Source organism: Globicephala melas, chromosome 16 (assembly GCF_963455315.2).
Source record: "Globicephala melas chromosome 16, mGloMel1.2, whole genome shotgun sequence".
Taxonomy (NCBI): Eukaryota; Metazoa; Chordata; class Mammalia; order Artiodactyla; family Delphinidae; genus Globicephala; species Globicephala melas.
This window is the reverse complement of record NC_083329.1, coordinates 7,076,678-7,096,587: the sequence shown is the minus strand read 5'-3', so window position 1 is coordinate 7,096,587 and position 19,910 is coordinate 7,076,678. Positions and strand designations below refer to the sequence as shown.

At 54.2% G+C, this 19,910-nt stretch overlaps 2 protein-coding genes across 9 annotated transcripts in view; one reads left to right on the top strand and one right to left on the bottom strand.

Moving 5' to 3' along the window:
• ZRANB1 (zinc finger RANBP2-type containing 1) overlaps positions 1-3,743 on the top strand; it is a 69,362-nt gene extending 65,619 nt beyond the window's left edge. For all 3 annotated transcript variants that reach the window (XM_030832019.3, XM_030832021.3, XM_030832022.2), the window contains one exon: positions 282-3,743. In XM_030832019.3, the coding sequence (XP_030687879.1) occupies positions 282-500 (219 nt within the window). In that variant the 3' untranslated portion in view covers positions 501-3,743. The remainder of the gene's footprint in view (positions 1-281) is intronic.
• Positions 3,744-4,464: 721 nt separating this feature from the next.
• Positions 4,465-19,910, bottom strand: part of CTBP2 (C-terminal binding protein 2) — a 162,861-nt gene continuing 147,415 nt past the window's right edge. For 5 of the 6 annotated variants that reach the window (XM_060286816.2, XM_030832023.2, XM_030832025.3 and 2 more), the window contains 8 exons: positions 18,413-18,567; positions 17,871-18,015; positions 12,785-12,991; positions 9,045-9,259; positions 8,439-8,569; positions 7,789-7,916; positions 7,245-7,362; positions 4,465-5,302 (listed from right to left, as the gene is read on the bottom strand). In XM_060286816.2, coding sequence (XP_060142799.1) covers positions 5,122-5,302; positions 7,245-7,362; positions 7,789-7,916; positions 8,439-8,569; positions 9,045-9,259; positions 12,785-12,991; positions 17,871-18,015; positions 18,413-18,567 — 1,280 coding nt within the window. In that variant the 3' untranslated portion in view covers positions 4,465-5,121. The remainder of the gene's footprint in view (positions 5,303-7,244; positions 7,363-7,788; positions 7,917-8,438; positions 8,570-9,044; positions 9,260-12,784; positions 12,992-17,870; positions 18,016-18,412; positions 18,568-19,910) is intronic. The other variant, XM_060286817.1, reaches the window with a different exon arrangement.

Below are 19,910 nucleotides of genomic sequence, written 5' to 3'. Positions count from 1 at the left end.
AACATTTGCTTTTTGCTATTATATCAAACAAATTAACTTATTACTAGGCTGTTCTTCCCTCTAGGTTTTTCTGTGAATTTTCCCATAGATTTTTTTTCTATTTAACCACAGGAAACTGGGTTTTAAACATAAAATTGATGAGAGGTGGAAACCATGTTGAAACACTTCGTTGCTCTGGCCTTTTTCATTAATCATACCAGCTGTAGGTTTCTGTTAAATTTTTCCTGTCAAGTCTGTGATCTGTTGTGTTATTTTCCCTCTTCTTCACATTCCTCTAAAAGCTAGGTAATGAGGAACAGCAAGAAAAGCTGCTCAGGGAGTGGCTGGACTGCTGTGTGACTGAGGGAGGAGTTCTCGTGGCCATGCAGAAGAGCTCCCGGCGGCGAAATCACCCTCTGGTCACGCAAATGGTAGAAAAATGGCTTGACCGCTACCGACAGATCCGGCCTTGTACATCCCTGTCTGATGGGGAGGAAGACGAAGATGATGAAGATGAATGAAAATAATCAAAGAGCAGAAGAGCAAGGTACCAGCTCTGTAGTGACCTCCACGCTGCTGCGGTGCTCCAGGCAGAGTGCACGGCATGGAATGAAGCAGATCTGGCAGGATCTGCTTGGAAGGGTTTTTCTGATACACACCCCGTGGAGATGATGCATCTGCTGTGAGGAGACAGAACTTTGGACTACAGTTTGTAAAAAATGAATTTTATTAAGACAACTTTTTTCCTTTCAAATTGTAAATCTGTCTATAAATGTAACGCATGTGGTTGTGTAAGAAGTTGTGTAATAGGAAAAGTTGTACCAGCATCTTCATATTATTGAGAAGTTTTTTCCAGCATGGGCACCTCCAAAAGCACATGGCAGATCACTCTTTGTTCCTTTGAGATAATTCTTTTTTAAGTAGAACCTGGCATTCTACTTGCATCTTAAAAGATCCGTTTTACATTATGTCTCACTAGAGCTCGTTAGAGATTTGGAAACTTTTTGTACAAATTACCCACAGCAAAACATAAAAACAAGCTTTTATTTTTATTAATAATTTAGTTCCTGTTGTGCCCAATAAAATAAAATAAAATCTTTAAGGAACAAACTGTAAGAAAAGTAAGGATTTTTTATTGAGTGAACTTTGCATAGACATCGTTCCCTTGTTTTGGAAAGGGTTTTGGTTTCTATTATTTTGTCTTTTTAAAAGTTTCTGATAATGCCCCTTTTCAGTGTTTAGGTATTTATTTGTTTGGAAGAGTGCCCTTAAGATGGGGCTTCTTCTACCAGACTCTGGGCAGCAGTCTCTTTGTGAATAGTTATTCGGTGGATGTAAGTGAGGGGAGTGCTGGCGGGGGAGTGCTCGGGGGAGCCGGCCCACTCGTATGTAACTGAATGAATTGTGTGAAATTCGCCCACTTGACTCTGTTGACAATGTTATACTCTCCCAGGTTGCCATGCATAGAGTCTGTGGATTCTTAACTGTCTTTTATCATCAACTCTGCTTTAAGCAAATTGTGTTAGAAAGGCATGCCTTTGCTTGGGCTAATTGGGAATATCAGTTCAGTATAGAATAAAGATTTAAGAACGCAGTAAGGTGGTAAATGCATTGTATAATGAATTTCTCAGTGAGTAGTCTGAGAATTTTTGCATGTTGGTTAATTGTGGCCATTCTTATTTAAAGTTAAGACTATAATCTTAGGTAGGAAAACTTTCTACAAAAAGTATTATTTGACCACTTCAGGTATACATTCAAAACTGGGTGAAAATTTCAGACCTATCTCAGGAACACAAAAAGACTTAGTGTCCTGGTAAGCACTTTGTAGACTATTGATGTGGCAAGGAATTTGGCAAGAAGCCCTACATACACACACACACACACACACACACACACACACACACACACACACACACACACTCTCACTCACTCACACTTTTCCTTCCCTTTGATGAAAAGGCTGTGAAAACCTTGAAATATTTACTTCTTGTTTTCTTCTAAGTTCTGTTTAGATGCTATTGAAATGTGCACAACCTCAGATTTGATGCTGGAATACTAAAAATAGAAAATTACCTATGAGATGTCATCTCTCTAGTTCTTTCTTCCCTCTCTGAACACTCCTTGAAACGTGTTCCCAGGATGATCGCTTTTGCTGCATGCTACAACTTGCAGGAAAAATATTTGCAATTTGATTCCATATGAATGAATTTTGATGTAATGTGTATGTTACTGTTTCAAATGGTTAATGTTTTCTTACAAATTGACTCTACGGTTTGCTTTCATTTTGGACAGAATTAATTTTTTAGAAGGCTGCCATTCTAATTACATAGCACAGCATCCCTATAAACTTTTCTCCATATATAGGGAGAGAATTCTTTAGTGGCCAGACATCCTGTTCTAGTTGCTGTTAAGCAAAAACTGCTCTCCCAGTTGAAGAATCCGAAGAGAAATGTTTGAGGGAAAAGCATCTAGTTGCTACGGTCTACATTACAGTCAGTACTGTTCAGAAAACTGCAGGCTCGGTCTTTAGCGTTAGCCTCCGTGTGTTGTGTTTGCTGCGTGGTGTGTTCCCTGAGGTGCCTCTTTATTTATTTATTTATAGATCAGTGACCCTGACCACATCTAGTTTAACAGGTACAGCATTCTTCCCTGTGGGAAAGAATTATATATATATATATATGACTCCATTTCTTAGGCTCCAGACAGGGATGGGGCTTTAAATGGTTTTCACAGCAGATTGGCTGGTAAAGGCCAACATTTTGGTGAATCAATGCTATGTTAAGCTCTTGAACTATCAAACAGCCATAACTGTTGTCCCAAGATAGAGTTTGCAGTCCTTTCTCAGATTATATATGGCAGGGTGACAGATATTGTATGTCTTTTGGTTGACTCCGGACAGTAATACCTTTAACTGTATGGACTTTATGGTTCTTTTTCTAGGGAGGATACAGTGTGGTGTTTTCTGTCAAAACCCAAGCACACCATGGATTTGGACCTTTTTATGTTTTTGGTTTTTAGGCTCATCGTGTCACAGACTTAGTCTGTGTTAAGGGACTATTGCTGTGCATAGTCGGTTGGGGGTCTCCTTTTTGTGCATACGTCACCCCCTCACTGATTGCCTGTTTGACAAGTGGTCGTGAAGATGATCTTGAGCTGCCACTTTGCTCCCCGGAGTGATAGGTCAGTAACCATTTGCTGTATCTCTGTCCAGGATCTCTCTATCCGTGTCAGGTGGTTTCAGTGTAATTTTTCATGGGAGAGTTGGGATGGGACCACCACCTTAAAATGAGTGAGGAGGTTGATGCTTTAAGTTGTCATGACTTCTTTTTTTAAATGGGAAAGGGTGGGGGGAGGCGGCTGAAAAGGAGTTCGGTACCTGGAATTGTTGGACGTGACTGACATTTGCAGATACTGCTAGTAGTAAGGGGTTTAATGCTATTTGAGAAGGAAGACCCATAAAATCAATGGAAAGTTCCTAACCTATGGAAATGGCTGATGTTAATTAATTTGCAACATTTCTTTGTAAATATCATTAAAAAATTTTTTTTTTGAGATTCACCTCCCTTCCTGCATTAATGCTTGAGCCAGATAATTTTGCTTTTGGGTAAATTAAAATCAAAATTCTAAAACTTGACCAATTTTGTTTCTTGAATTGACTTAGTTCTAACCCACTATTTCATCTTAGGGATGGCATGATTTGATAAGGATGGACTTATGTGAAGTTTTGATTTTTTCAATTAAACTATCACATGAAGTAATCAACATTCTTGCGTCTGGTTATGGAATAGGTAGATGACAGAAAAGTACTGTAAATCTTTGACCCTCGGAATAACAAGAGTTGGGAAACTGGCTAATTGAAAAATGCAGTTGCCTTTAAACATCTCAAGGAGAGAACTTTTACACTGGTGAGTTGTACTTGAATTTCAGAGCTTAACAGAAATTTTTATTACTTTTTATTGAAAACTGCACTGAACGCTAAATGTCCACCTTTACAATAAACAAATACAGTAACGGTAACTCACACTAAAACAAAACATATTTCTGATAGCCATTATTTTTCTGTTTGGGACAGTTTTAAAGGTTTTTTTGTCACAAAAACAGGAATGTACCTATACAAAGGCTCAAAATAGGCCATCTTTTAAACAAAAAGGCGATGATTCACAAAAGACTATGAATATAACATGTAACTAGTTGATACAAATCTAATAGGATTTGTTAAAATCAGTCACATCTAATAACACACCTGAAGTGTTCTTGTATAAAATATCACGTGAAGAAAAGAAGACTTTATCAATGTCTAAAAAAGTGGGTTTGTTCATAGACAATCTGACAAGTTACCATAAAAAGTGTTTCCTGAGACATAAGGAAATGCAACATTATTCTTCTTGAACCCTTTCAGTTCAAGACTTTCCACTCAATAAAATAGCTGAGGATCTGAAACTGAGAAAATATATTTGAGTACAAACAGCTTGTGAAACTTAATACTTTTCTTTTTTTTTTTTTTTTTGCATCATCAGAGGGTTTTTACTGAACTCACAACCAACTTGCCCGCTCAGTATGCAGTTCAGATGGGAGAGACTTCTCTGTACAGGAGCCTGTACTGTCTTCAATCCTATGCTCGCGGTTGTCTAACACAGGCAAACAGTTTTCTCCCCATTTTGTAGTAATTTAATCTTCCTATTAGCAAAAGAGGTAACCAGCCCCCGTGGACCGAAGGGACTAGAGTCATAGGATGGGGATTTCCTCTTAATATTTTTTATTTTGATGTTTGGAACTCCTGATGCAACATTCTAGAGCAAGGTGTTCAGGACCTGCTGTGTCCAAGGGACTGATAAAGGAAAAAGATCTATTTATTCTTTGTGATTTGATGGACAGATGAAAAACTTAACACACAATAACAGAAGTTGGTCGTTAATAAATCACGTCCTAGTCTTTTTCAGCGCTTCCACAAGCAGACGACATCTTCAGTTTTCCCACGTCTCGGCTTCGAGCTCCTTTGTAGTTTTAACACTGCAACGTCAATGATGCGTATGTCCAGAATCAGTTAAAAAGACTGTCAGATTCCTTTTCTCTTAGTTCATCTATTTTTCACTGTCTCTTGGTCCCAGGTGTATCTGAATGGTTACCTTCCGTCACTCTCTGCTATTGCTCGTTGGGGTGCTCTCGACTGTCCCCGTGTTTTGTGGGCTGGTTGGGAGAGGGAGCTTGGGAAGGGTGTGCCACCGTGGGGAGGTTGTGGGTTACCGGGATGCCTCCCGGGATGATCCCTTCCATGGCTGCAGGAAGTCCTCCCGGAGCCACGCCCACGATGCCTGGCGGGTATCTAGGGAGGGCGGGCACAAGAGAAAGGGCCGGTTAAGTTCAGGCCCCAGAAGCTGCCAAGCTCTTGCTCTGTTTATGGGATGGGTTGTCATACCTCCTACCTCCAAAGCAAGGAGAAGTCTACATGGTAAAGTTAAACATGGACATCTAATTCATAAACAACAAAGCCTAGTTAGTCCAATCAAAGCACTAATTTTGTAGCTTTTAGGCAACAGCAATAGACTATACTAATTAATCGTGTGTGGGGAAACCGTGTCGCATTTGTAAAACGTTTTGGACAAAATAAATTCCAAGTTTTTCGGCTGCGTTAGAAAGTATTCATCAGTTATATCAAAGGCTTTAATGATTTCCTAACAGAGGGCATGAAGTACGCTTGCGAAGTGTGACTTCCTAGGCTGGTTAGTTACCGGCTCCCGTAACCTGAGATGTGGGTGGGGACAGGGCAGCAGCAGGGGAGATGGTGAGCTGGTGATGGGCAGGATGCCTGCCCTCTGAGGGTACCTGGAGGGCACCTGAACGTGGCCTCATCTTATCCTGCAGGCACAGGAATGGCTGTGTGCGCGCGCACGCCCGAGCACATGGACATTATGCACAGGTGTGACTCGTGTATTTAAACACTGAGGACAAAACATACTTTTGAAGCAGGGGCTTTAGAATTAGTCTTCCTCTCCAAGTTATCAAACCCTTCACACTTGCGGTAAAGGGGACGGGGTCTCGGCCTGTTACAGTGACGCTGGTCAGGGACTGTCCAGGAGGACTCTGATGAACAGGACCCTGTGAGCTGCAACCCTCCAGCACAAGCAGTTTTCCAAGGGGCCAAGGAGCCTTGCTCTGTCTAGAGGAATAATTAGGACGTGGCCCTTAAAGGGTAGGCCACCAACATGGACAAACAGGGGAATCCAATCTGGTGCTGGGCTGGGCCCAAGTGATGCTTGAAAATGCTTATGAGGGTAAAACGCAAGTGGGCCTTTAATAGAACGTGCTGCGTGCAAACAAAGCCACGTGACTTGGGCAGAAACCGCTTGGCTTCCTTGCCCAGAGTAGGAGCTTCCATGTGTGGGTGCTTTTACACAGACTATATTTAATCGCCCCCCTAGAGCAGTGGTTCAAAACCAGGGATCTCGGGCAGTGTCTGGGGGGCGTTTTTAGTTGTCACCGTTGGGAGTGGGAGGTGCTATCGGCTTCTAGCGGGTGGGGGCCAGGGCTGCCACTATACATCCTATAATGCACGGGCCATCTGGCCCAGTACTGCCAAGGTGGGGCAGTCCTGGGTCAGAGTAAGCAGAACAAAAGGTCCCTTCTGGCATTCCACGCTGCCGCTTCTCTCCTTTATGGGGGAGGAGCTATTTCCCTGCAACCGGCCATGCTGGGGGAAGAGAACCATGGAAAACTACCACAGACAAAACCCCTGGTCCCTTCCAAGGGTCCTGGCTCGTGTCCCCAGTGCAAGCTCTCTTGCCTCAGTCCCACCCAAACTCTGTCACTGTCACGTGCCCCTGGGGTCAAACTTCCTGCTTCACGGAGAAACAAAGACCCCCCCCCCCCCACCCCGCCCGTCAGATGGACTGGGCTTTGGCCAGAATGCTCTCCTTGGACAGAAAGTTCAAGTTAGAAAACAAAATCAGGCCCTCTTCCTTGATGACCTTTTCTGTACCTTTTCACCTAGAAACCCTCTGGTTTTCAAGTGGCTTCGGAATGAACAGTGATTCAGACCCGCTGGGGAATGCACAACCCACCCGTACCCCGCACCCCCTTTAAAATAGGAATTCCAATTCTCGGCTCTGTCCCCAAACTATGTTTGTTCCACGGAAATGAGGAATGGAAGAACTGAGAGGAGGGGACAGTGTGTAATTCTTACTAGCGCTCAGGTTGGCTTAACGTCCCCAGGTCCCCCGTCTCCGCCCTCCCCCAGGGAGCAGGGCTCAGCCCATTCCTCTCCTCACCTGTATGTGGCACCATTGAGCTCTGGATGAATTGCTTGCTGATCTATTACTGACCAGGGAGCTGTTGTGACAAAGAATTCCTTGTTCACACAGTTTCTTAAGCTCTCTGGGATGCGACCTGGAATAAGATGATTAAAAGTAATCATATGTATTTTTCAAGGTCACAGTGACTTAAATGTTATACTTCTCTGTTATGCGGGGACAAGCTACAATGCAAGTCTCTTACTCTTTGATAGGAAGGGTCGGCCCTTGTATTTCCACAACATATGACTTGTTCCAGGGCCTGAACCACACTGGGCTCCAGCCAAACAGAAGGGAGCTGCCCACGGCTCCCCCTGGGGCTCCCTCCCCTTCCAGGTTTGCGAGACTTGCACTGGCTAATACAAAAGGGAATTGGTTTCCCCTGAAAGAAACGGGGCCCAACTCATTCCGAATTTCTTCAACTTGATGCCTAGAGACCACCTCTGCCAGCAGCAAAGCCCCATGCCCCCTTCCGCGTGTCCGTCACTGGGATCGGAGGCAGCCAGCGTGGCGGAGGGCTCACCTGTGATGGCCCGGCGGATCTCGGTGGCGGCCGCCTCCCTCATCTCCAGGGAGGCTTGCTCACTGTACCAGGCCGTGTGGGGTGTACAAATGAGATTCGGTGCGTCCTTCAGGGGACCCTGAGCAAAGCTAGATGAGTATACAAAAAACACAGCAGATGAGGAAAACAACGCACGTCACTCTCACTCCCCGCCCTGCTCGTCAAAAGGGAGCCCTTGGCCGTGTGGAATGCTAGCCACACAGATAAAACCACGGGGCTGGGGGGGGGGGATTCTGCAGTCTGTTTCCTAAGGGTTGGGAGTGTAAGAACATACTCATAAAACTAATTAGCGTCAGGCATCACGAGGGACTCGGAAAGAAGGGACAATTATAGGGAGGGCCGACTAGCCTGCCTCCAACCAGAGCAATCCAGAGTACGGGGAAAGCCTGCTCTTCACCGCCATTTGTCTTCCTGCCTGTCCCCTTTCTGATCATCTTTGGGGGAACTTCTGGCCCTTTTATACTTGGTGAGAATACAGCACAGACCTTAGAAGAGCAGAGGCTGTAAACCTGGTCTCCAGGTGCCCACCCAGGACCCGTCTGGGAAGCTGCCCCGAGGTCACAGTGGGGCTCCTGCGAGTTCCTGTGCGAGCCCTGAGCTACCAAACCTGCCTGAAAGGCTCCGATTCGTGCACGTCGAGGGCCGCCCCTCGTATCCTGCCTTCCTTGAGGGCTTGGGCTAAGGCTTTCTCATCCACCAGTCCGCCGCGGGCCGCGTTCACTAGGAATGCTCCTTGCCTCATCTGCGAGGGGGAGGGAAAAGCTGGTAAACGGGTGCCGCCGCTGCCGCCTTGGGAGGAGCCTGCACCCAGGTTTGAAGAAGGGAGCCGCGGCAGTGGATGGTAGTGGGTCTGGGTGTTTGATGCGCGCGCAGCGGCTGCGGGGGAAGGGAGCGCAGAGCCTCGGTGACAGCGGGGGGCCGGGGGGGCCGCTCCCGCTGACCCCGAGAGAGAGGGCTGCAAGCTGGGGCAGCGGGAGCCGTGACCTGTCAACTGGCTGTCTTGGAGGCCAGGCCTGGTCAGAGCTGGGTCCTGGGCCGGGTCCTGCCCCTCCCCGCTCACCACGGCCCATCTCACGGAGGGGGCCCCGCCCAGCTCCTTGCTGATGCCTCGGGGGACTTCTTTCTCCGCTCACTGGTGTGTCCACTGGACCGTTTCCCATTCCCCCTTTGGTTTTGACAGACGTTTCCAGGGTCTGAGGCCATTTATTTCAATTTACCTGCTTTATAGTAAAGTCATTGATGAGGTGGTGGTTATGTTCGTTGAGATTACAGTGCAAGGAGACGCAGTCGCTCTGATACAGTAAGTCCTGCAGGGTGTAGACCCTCTGCACGCCCAGGGACCGCTCTATCCCATCCTGCAAGTAGGGGTCATAAAATATGACGCTGAATCCAAAGGCCTTGGCTCGAACGGCAACCGCCTGCCCCGTGCGACCTGTGCAGAAAGAGAGCGTCCAGGTGAGCGAGGCCCCCGCGCCTCCTGCCGACGCTCGTCCCGAGGCGGGGACCTTGCGTGGCGCCCAGCCGCAGCTCTGCTGCCTCCAGCACTTCTGGCAGTTGGACCCAGTCTGTGGTGGTGCTGGGAGAACCGAACGCCCAGGGCTTGGTGCCACCTGAGGCCAGCACTTCTCCCCAGGTCACTGGGGCCGGAGCCGGGCCAACGCTTCTGGGTGAGCAGGGCAGCGCTTATCACCTGTACTTGCTACCAGAGTAGTTGTTTTGTTTTCAGGTTCCTATTAGGCACATTTTCAAACATAGACATAACTAGAGAGAACAGTCTAGGGAACTCCACGTGCCAGCTCCCAACCATCACCGATATCATCTCCTTCGTATTTCTCTTTCCCCTACTTGTTTGCTGATATAGTGGGCTTCTTAACCTGAGCTTCATCTCTTTATTGTACTCAGTGTCGAACAGGGACTGTTCTCTTGTGTAATTGCCACCAGGTTTGCTCATGAACAGTGATCGAAACTGACCACTGCAGTCTGGCCTGAGCACCGATGGATGTGGGGAAGTGCTCTGGTTGAGAGGTGGGGCTCTGAGCACACGTGGAGCGTGGGTCAGGCCTCCAGCAAGTTAGACAGCAACGTCGCCTAACAGGACGCGAAGGCTTCCCTGACTCCTGAGTGGCCGTCATTTGCGCAAACCCGCTGACCCCCATAGACGGCACCTCTTGCTTCCTAGAGCAGTTTTCAGCTTGAACACAAAATGGTGTGAATGATACCTGGAGGAGCTGATTTGGGGAGAGCACAGAATAAATCTGGCTCGAAAACCATTACTCAAATGTGCAGGAGGAAGAAGGGAAGCCCGTGGGAGGGCAGTGGGGTGGCGGACCGCCACCGCCTCCTGCTGAAACTGCAATCCAAATGGGCGGCAGTTCCACCACCGCCATGGTCTGGAGGCAAAGCTCTGATAAGGCCGTTCTGATCAGGAGGGACAGCTGCGGGGTCGCCCGTGGTCACACCCCTCGTGCCATCCCTCTTCAGTGTCACCACTTGGACACGGCGAGCCAGGAAGTAACAGCCACACTGCAGAGGAGCCAGCACGACGGCAGGGGCGGGAAGGGCAGCAGTGACCCGAAGACCCCCCTCTGACGTACCCGAGGTTCGGAACCAAGCGCCCCCACCACGCGGCGGCTGGGGCTCACGGCCAACGCCAGCACACCCACCACCCCCCGCTTTGCCGGCCTTTAGCTGCCCTCCTTCCCCCCCGCGTCCTAACACACTTTCACAGGAGATGGGGTCCCGGCGGCAGTGCCCGGGGCGGAGTCACGGCCGGTCACCAGAGCCTTCCCCATGGCTCTGCTTTTCATAAATTCACGAACCCTCATCTTTCCACTGGCTCTACTTCAGCCATGGGGTTTTCCTGACTAAATTTTGCAAGACCTGATGATAAATAGTCTTACTGACTTGATCAAAACCCAGCCTCAGAGAGGAGAACCTAATTGCCTTGGCCTTAAAAAGACAAAATAGGGCTTCCCTGGTGGCGCAGTGGTTGAGAGTCCGCCTGCCGATGCAGGGGACACGGGTTCGTGCCCCGGTCCGGGAGGATCCCACATGCTGGGGAGCGGCTGGGCCCGTGAGCTATGGCCGCTGAGCCTGTGCGTCTGGAGCCTGTGCCCTGCAATGGGAGAGGCCCACGTACCGCAAAATAAACAAACCAAAAAACAAACAAAAACATAAAATAAAAATACTGTCACTGTTGGCACGCTTTCCCTTCAGATTTTTCATGCTTATTCCCAACTCGGAGGCTGGCCTGGAGCAGTACCCACCACCAGCCCGGGCTGGGGTCAAGCTCGCGACAGCGCCCCGTCCAGGCCCCTGCGCGGCGGCATGAACTGGGTTTGGAGGAACTTGCTCCACACTCCGGGCTCGGCTGCTGCTTCTCGGCCGACTCTTAGGCAGGCGGAGGCTTTCAGCCCCAAACAGTCAGGGCGGCAGCAGAGGCGTGAGGCCGCGTATGACCATGCCGCCTCCTGCCTCAGCTCTGCCTACAGTTCTGGGAGGCTCCAGAGAGACCAGGAAAGGTAGCAAGGAAAAACCTAGTGTGCAGGGGGGCTCCGGGACTGTGGCAGTGCTTGGCTTACGGTCTTGAGTAAACAGGGCTGGAGTTCACGGGACCGGCCTTCAAAAGATGGATGGCAAAGGGTACAGCCGAAGAAACGTCCCCCGTAAGAACTTGCTGGGATGGCTGCGGTCAGACGCCCTGGAAACAAGTGGTCTACCACGTGGCCGGGCCACTCGCAAGGTGAGGCTCTGCACCCTGGCCGGAGCCCACCTGAGGCCTGTGCGTCGGCTTAAGAATGCACGTTGTTCTAAGAACTGTCTCCAAGACCCACTTCCCAGAGCGGTGGGAAGCCCCGCGGGCACCAGCAGAGGGCGCTGCGGCTCACAGAGCACCGGCATTTGAGTCATATTGTATCTTCCACTCCAGAAAAATGAAGACAGACTCTTCGGCGAAAGGATTAGCTCCCTAAGTGTGATCACCCCTGAAACCTGGGCTCTTAGCACCCACACCCGGGTGCTGGAAAGATGTACGCTCCTGGAAGAAGCCCAGCTCCTTCTACTTGTTCCAGCCGGTACCCGGGCCTCCTGGACAGGAACTTGCAGCACAAGGAGGCACTGTGGCCGTCCCAGAGGTCCTGCCCTCAGTTATTCGGAAACACAGAGCTCCAAGCTGACGGCTGACCGGCAGCTTGGGGGGCCTTCTGGAAGCCAAGCCCTGCAGTCACAACACACCCGTGTGCTTCCAGGCAGCAACCGTGTTGCTAACACTCGTTCCCAATTGACAGATCAGAAACTGACGCAGAGAGGTCGAGCTCTGTCCTCAAGGTCGCAGAGCCGGTGAGCAACGAGCAAGCCCACCCGCCCGGTCGGCTCCTGTTTGCCGAGTCGGGGCTCGACTTGGGGCCCAGTGCTGCCAACAGCTGTGGCAGCCAGGCTGCTTTCCACCGCGGCGCACCTCCTCCTGAGGAACCTGCCCCAGGTGCTCCCAGGGCCGCCCACCGTGTCACCGCAGAGGGAGGCCTTACCATGCCCCCTCTCTTGGGGGAGCTTTCCAAGCTGCTGACCTGACCCCGCCACCTTCTGGCGCAAAAATCCTTCAGCGACTCCACTGCCACCCCCGCCTGGCGCCTGCAGGTGGGCCTTGCCCACTGCCTGGGTCTCCACTCAGCCACCAGCTCCTCACCCTCTACCCAGGGCAGTTAGCACGGCGCCTTCCTGGGGGCGCCCTCCCGCCGACGTCAGACCCATTCTTCCAGAAGCAACCCAGATCTTACCTCTGGGCGAGTTCCCTGGTCAGTCTTGACCTCTGACCTCCCACCCCAGGCAGCTCGGCGAAGGGCAAGGGCCTTCCTCCGGCCCAAGCGAGCTCCTCCCACAGGCACAGCTGCAGCGCACCCCGACTTCCAGGGCCAGGCCTGCCTCCCCCAGGTGGTCCCTGCGGAGCAGGCGCACGTACCGAAGCCAATGAGGCCCAGCGTCTCCCCGCGGATGCGGGCTGCCCCCGAGGCAACCTCCCGGATCTGCTCGACGCTCTGCACCCGCGTGCCTTCCCGCAGCGCCTGGTACAGCCACGTGTTCCGCCGGTACAGGTTCAGAATGTGGCAGATGGTGGAGTCGGCCGTCTCTTCCACTGCCGCGGACGGGATGTTGCATACGGCGATCCCTGGAAACGACAAGAGCAAGGCGCTGGGATGAGAACCCCAAGTTCTGTGGGGAAGCGCCAGGGTTCCCAGTCCACCCAGCTGAGGGGCAGGGGTGGCAAAGGTGGCCCATTCAGCCACGGACTATGTGTGTGGCCCCGGGCAGGTGTGGGTCTCTGAGGCCTGCTTGTCACCTAGAGGACACAGACCGTCTGGCTCTGAGGCCCAGGGACCTCCAGCCCCGTAGCCGTCCCAGGAGGACTTCTGTCCGGGGCTTGGCTCACCCCCCAGCCCCCTGCTGACCCCATGTCCGGCCCACCCAGTGCTTCCAGGCCCCACGTCCCTGGGAAGCGAGTGGTGGTCCAGCTCCGTCCACCATCCCCGTCCAGCGCCAGGAAGCTAGCGTGTAGGGCCCCCTCCTGATGGTCTCTGGGATCCAGGAAACCAGAGGCTCTTTGCAATGCAACCTCCTGGATCCTCCCCCCAGGCCGGGGCTGGGGTGATGGAGAGCGGCCTTTTGTTTTATGGTATTTTAAGAGTCTAATGCAATGAACATATTACTTCTTTTTTTTTTTTTTAAAGGCAAGACAGAAGAATTAGAAAGTTAACACCTTCCAGGCCCGTGGGCTGGGACAGGATGGAGCTGATGTCTGAATCCAGCCCCACATTTGCTCAGTGGACCCTAGTCACCCTCCCGCTCTGACAGAAAGACAACAGAGCAGACAGGTGCCCGCCCTGCTTTCTGAAAGAGCTTTCAGGGCTGAGAGCAGCTGGTGAAGATGATCCCTCAGACTCTGTGTGAGGAATAGAGATGAAGGGCTAGCGTTTCCCAGCACCAGGAGGCCGGCAGCTGAGGACTGCAGGGAGAACTGCCCCAAGTCTCAGGCAGGAAGGGCCCTGGCACTGACCTTCCTCAGTGGGAGGGTGTTTTGGGGAAGAATGTTTGCCAGATGTGGGAGGGGCAGGCACACAGAGGGCCGGCGGGCCTAGATCCAGCCCCGTTCCCCTGGCGAGGCCTGGGGTCTGCCAGTCCAGCCACTTTCCAAGGAGGGATGTAGGTGTCCAGGGAGCATATGCTGGCCCAGCTGAAAACGTCCCTTTTGGGACCCCCGGAGTCACAGCCAGGGATGCAGGGCCAGGCCACCTGTAAGGCGCCTGCATTCCTCTATCTTCTCGGGTCAGGAGCCTGGGCAGAGAGCACCTGCAGCTCCACCGGACAGAAACCAGGACCAAATGTGTGGAGCACCCCTTCCCAGCAGCTGTGTCGCCACCCCACGAGGGCTGCCCTGAGGCCCAGGGTCTCAGCGACCCATTGGAGGACACACAGCCCCCAGGGTGAAAGCATCCATGTGCTGCCCCACCTGCCAGGGGATGAGGTTTTGAGATCCAGGCTGACAAACCTTACGCGAGCTGCAAGTCAGTCGTCTTGCAGCACCCACTTCATTTGAAATGACCAAGCACAGGATCTGCGGCTAGACTAGAAGTCAGGATTACTACAGTCTGGATAGACGGAGGCAGATGCCAGTGGTATAAGAAAATCTTTTGGCAGCTGGGACAATTTCCATTCCTCGTGGGGCTTGATCTGTTCTGCCTGAAGCCCAGGGGGAAGGTCCAGCAGCAGAACAGCCCAGTGTGGACCTTCCGCTGCAGACGCAGCCACTGCCCAGGCCCAGGGGCCCCCCTGCACCCTGGGAGGTGGGACGAGATGTGATGAAGTTGGAGGAGAGAATCTGTGCGTCCACGAGAGATAAAGCACCGCACCAGCCCGCCCAGGGGACGAGGGACCGCAGTGGGGCCATGTCTCCGCCTTCGCACTAGAACTTTGAAATTTAGCTCCTTGGCTCTTGTGCCTGTGTGGAGAGCCCAAGACCAAGGTCTGGGAAAGCGGATACATGGGCTTGGGGTGCCCCAAGGCCTGGGAAAGCGGATACATGGGCTTGGGGTGCCCCAAGGCCTGGGAGGAGGTGCTGCTGGCATCCCCTGAGACGTCCTGCCCTGATGGCTGAAACTCTATAGCCCTGACCACCCTCTTGAGGGGAAACTCCTAATCTGTTCTTCATACCTTAAGGATGATTCTCCAAATGCCATGAGGACAAGCTGCTGGCACCCACAGAGCAAGGCTGCAGCCCCCGTGGACCCGAAGTCCGAGCCCAAGAGCTGAGCTGCTTTTCCCCTCAGCTGACGCTTTTGCTCTTTGCTCTAACGCCTTCTGAACTGGACCAGGCTGGACGCCAGATTAACGAGCTTGGCCAGAAAGGCTCACGGAATGACAGTGCGCGGCGCTCAGTCTGGGCCCTAGCTCTCTCCAACAACCTTCCAACTTCCCACTGCTTCCTCCTGGATCTTGGGGTGACACTACAGATGGGGAGGACCCCTCTACTTGCCCAGGTGCTGTCCTCGCCTGCGGCCGGCGGCCCACAGCCCCTCCCTGCTCTGAACAGGAAGCACCTCGCCCATCATGTCAGGGCCGGAGGCGAGGTGCCCTGGGCCCCGAAGCCTTCAGGACGGGGCTCCAGGGAATGCTGGAGGGGAGCTGCCCTCCCAGGAACACACGCCGTGGGCCCGGACGTCATCAGGAGGGGCAGAGACCTGAGCCACCTGCTCTTCTGTCCTCATTACAGGTCAGCTGACCGAATGAGCTGTGAAGTGCATTTGGAGACAAAGGACGGCTGGACAGGGGCCCATTTTCCTTCTGCAGAGCCCACATTTGAAAACGGCCTTCAAAACGGCCCAGCAGATGTCCCCGAAGCAGCTCCCTTATCAAACTGGACCAGGATCAACGAAAAGGCCACCGCGGACATGCCGTTTACATCTTTCAACATCGCAGGCCCCCGGCGGGCCTCTGTGGGGGGACTCTGGGGACACGGCCGCCCCACCCGGGTCCCGAGTCTGCCCGCGAGGCAGCTTCTACTACTGCGGAGATGGGACGTTCCCTCGCGGGCACCTTCAATCCCATCTCTCCCCGCATCCCCCCTTCCCTGGCCCCCCGAGAGAGGTGGCCGGGTCCTGGCAAGGAAGCCCAACGTCACACACATTGCGGGTGGCGGTGTCACGAGGGGCAGATGCTGCAGAGACGGGAGGTAGGTGAAGGGAAAGGATCGCGAGCCCCCCGGGGTGTCGAGCCACATTCTCTGTCACGGCTCGAACTCGAGATTTCAGCTCTATCAAGAGCACAAAGAACATTTGTTTTCAAAAAACATTCCTCTCAGTGCCAGGGAAAACTGGAGAATTTGAGTTTACAGTAGACACGCTTCTGAAGACTCGCATCCTCCCAAGGTTCTCCGTGGCGACAGAGAGGGGCTCAGAGTGATGCTGAGGTGGAAGCAAAGGCTTGGGGTGCACGTGGGAAGCCACCGCTGTCATAACCCCTTCTCCTCTTGTACAGGGTCAAGCGACCCCCCCCCCAAGGAAGGGGGTGAGACGATGGAGACCAGCCAGGGGTGCCCCAGAAAAACCAGGATCAATCTTCTGAACCACCACTGCACAGCACCCCACTCGGGACAGGGGAGGGTTAGAACAGCACCTGCGGGGCAACGACCACCTCCTGCCTTATCCGTGGGCTTCACCTGGGAGGCGAGCCCAACCTGCCGTAGCCACAACTCCCAGGCCACCCGCCGCTCTGCAGAGCAGCCCGGCACCATCACGAAGAATCAGACCAGACCCAGCGCTACTCAGAACAGGCCCCCCGAGGCCTGCCCCCGCCCCCCGCCCGCCGCCACGCGCACCCACAAGACTTACCCCGTGGTTCAGGAACTGGGTGCAGCCCCGATGCAAGCAGGGGAACTAACTGCTAAAACAAATCCACAGCCCTCACTCAAGCCCCCAGGCTAGGACCTCAAGGGGTGGGGGAAAGGCTGCAGCCCACTGGGGTGCCCTGGGCTGCGGCCGGAACCGTCACACCACATGCTTGTGGGTGTTCACAGTCAGGTACGGTGCTGAGCTGCCCAGGCAGGGCACTGCACACACTGGGCCTGCCTTTGGAGCACTGGCTCCGTGGGGCTGAGAGGCTGGCTTGGGGCGGGAGCAGGCAGGGGCATAAAGGCCTGGGTTCCTGACTGTTTTGAGGTACCCCTTCTCAGCCTCATGGCTGCAGGGCACCAGGCAGATCACAGCCCCACACACTGGCTGCAGGGCCGGCATGTTTCAAAAACACCAGGACAGTCACCAGAGAGGGGCTAGTCTAGAAGGACCCTTCTGGCCCCTCCAAAGACAGCAGGGCAGCCTGGGGACTCCTGCTGTCAAAGCGTGGCCCCTTGAGCCTCTGCAAACGGTCCACAAACTCAGAGCCCACGCCAGGTGCCGGGACAGGGAGGCTGCCACGCCAAGCCCCCCCGCCTCAGGGCGCCTGCGGCCCGGGGTCTGGAAAGTGGCCAGGAGCCCCGCCTTTGGGTGTCCATCTGCTGCCTCTGCTCTTCTCTGGAAACCCCTAATGGCAAGGGATGGGCAGGAGGGACTGTGCAGTGGTCCACCTGCACTGACCCTGACCTAGGAAGGTCCCTGTGTGGACAGCAGCCCTTGGGGAGACAGCACCATCCCAGGATTGGAGGAGACCCAGAAACCCTGAGCTGTGCACCCAGCACAAGTTCATTTCAGGTTGATGGGTCCTGGCCAACCGACACAGAGGTGCGGCAACTCACTGTCCCCTCTGCAGGGAAGGGCCTGGGGCTGGTCTGGCTCAGCATCCTTCCCAAGCGACACAGCCCGGCCCAGCCCCGCAGGTCCCAAGGTGAGGGCTCTGAACCCAGCAGGACGCTTCTACCTGTGTATTCGGAGGCGTGCCTGGCTCGGTTCCCTTTGAAACCAACCCCCTTCCTCCAGCTGGAAGCAGGCACTGTGTGCTCTGCTGCCTCTGCCCCAGCACACACTCACTGGGCACTCACTGGGCACCCGCCAGGCACTTACCGAGCTCGCCTGCAGCCTTGATGTCGACGTTGTCGTAGCCGCTGCCTATCCGCACGATCACTCTCAGGGCCTTGAACTTCTCCAGGTCCTCCCTGGTGAGGGTGATGGTGTGGTACATCATGGCGCCGACAGCCTCATTTAAAACCTGTGACGGGGTGAGCGGAGCACAGGTTGGAGGCCCCCATTGCCCTTGAACACGCAACAGAGGATTTCAGCGGGAAAACAGCCAGCTAGGACGCGGCCTGGGTGTTGACAGCTTCCCGCAGGTGAGGGCACCCCGGCTGTGCTCGGGGGCCTGCTCGGTGACGCCAGGGGAGTGGGGGAGTGGAGGGGTCCTGGCAGTGTCTAGGACCTCCCTCCCTCACCTGCCGTGGTCAGGGAGGCCCACGGAGGTGATAGGGACTGGCGAGCGGGGACCTGAGGGTGGAAAGGCGGGGGGCCATCAGGGCAGCAGCGGCACCAAGCACTTGCTCGCGGAATGCCAGCTGCTGCCACCCGACCTGGGGGACCAGACCGGCGGGCGGGGTGAGGAGGGGACCCACCTTCTCGTGGATCTCCTGTGTGGACTGTGCGTCACAGAAGGCCACGGTGGCCAGGTCCTTCAGGATGGGCATCTCCACGGTGCAGTCTCTGCCGTCGAGCAGCGCCACCAGGGGGCGCGGGTGCAGGGGGCCGTTCATGATCTGGGGGCGGATACCTGGGAGGTGGGGACAGGACGAGAGGGGTGGGTTAGGGAAGCGGCCGTCCCACACACGGCGGGGCAGCACAGCGCAGCAAGGGGCCGGGCCTCCCGCACCGGCCGTGCTTCCCAGTGAGGTACCGCACCCCACCGTCCGTGTGCCTCCCCCTCCGGGGAGGATGCTGGGACAAGCCAAGGAGACTGAGCGGCAACATCTGTGCGGCTCCCTCGCCGCAGGAGCTGAGATGCCTCCATCCGCGAGCACACATGGAGCTAACAGGCAGCGCTGCGGCGCAAGCTCTACCGCCACATGGAACTCGGGCCCAGGGACCCGGTCAGGCCCACACCTGCCTCTGCCACCACGGACAGCACCACCTGTGTGCCCCTAGACCACCAAGGCCCAGAGGCCTTTGGGACACAGGCGGGGCCTGGCCCACGGCTCCCCAGGCTGGAGCAGGCTCCACCTCTCGGCCCCTCCCTCCGCTGTGCCTCCCTGTTCCCACTGCCCTTCCGCACAGGCACCAGAGGGTCCAAAATGAAACGGGACAACTGAGGCACCAGCATCCCATGGGAGCTTCCTGGAGGAGACCCCTGGGGGGACAGGCGCCCTGGGCACGGCTTAGGGGTCCTCTCACCTGGGCCAGGTGAGGAGAGGAAGCCAGTCCAAGATGCTAGAGAAGGTGTGCGTGTGAGGCCAAGCAGCTTGCCGGGGACTCAAAAGACCAAACGGAATTTCTCAAAGGACCAGAGAGTAAGCATGGTTTGCCGGCAGCCTGGACCAGCCAGAGCCGTCTCACGTCTCGGTGCTTCTGATGGAGACAAAGGATGCTCGACCCCATAGCTCGGTGGGGAAAGGCCGGGGGTGGGCCTCCCTACACGCTGCCTAAGTGCTGGCTCTCCAGCCCAGCGCAGCTGCAGCGCCTCCAACCCAGACGAGGGAGGAGTGTCCGCCCTCCGCCGTGGGGACCCGTCACAAGGGGCACACGAGCGGCACACGCACCAGCCCAGGGCAATTCCTCCTCCACTAAGCCATTCCTTTCAAGTTCACACGGGAAGGCCTTGGAGTTTGGCCCCCATGTTGAATCACCGTGACCCCCCCGCCCTGGGCTTCGGGAGAAACACCCCTGGGCTTCGGGAGAAACCGCAGCACTGAGGTGGCCGGGACAGGGCACCTCCCGTTTTCTCATCAAATCACAAGTGTCTGATGTAACAGAGCACAAGTCACAAGAAGACAGCTTTCCGTGCACGGGAGGTTTTCAGGTGTTCAGATAAACTCTGATCGTGGCCACTGCACCAGGCCCGGCTCAGCCCGTTGTGTCTCCTTCCCCACACAGGGAATCTACTTATCCTCTCCTCTGGGG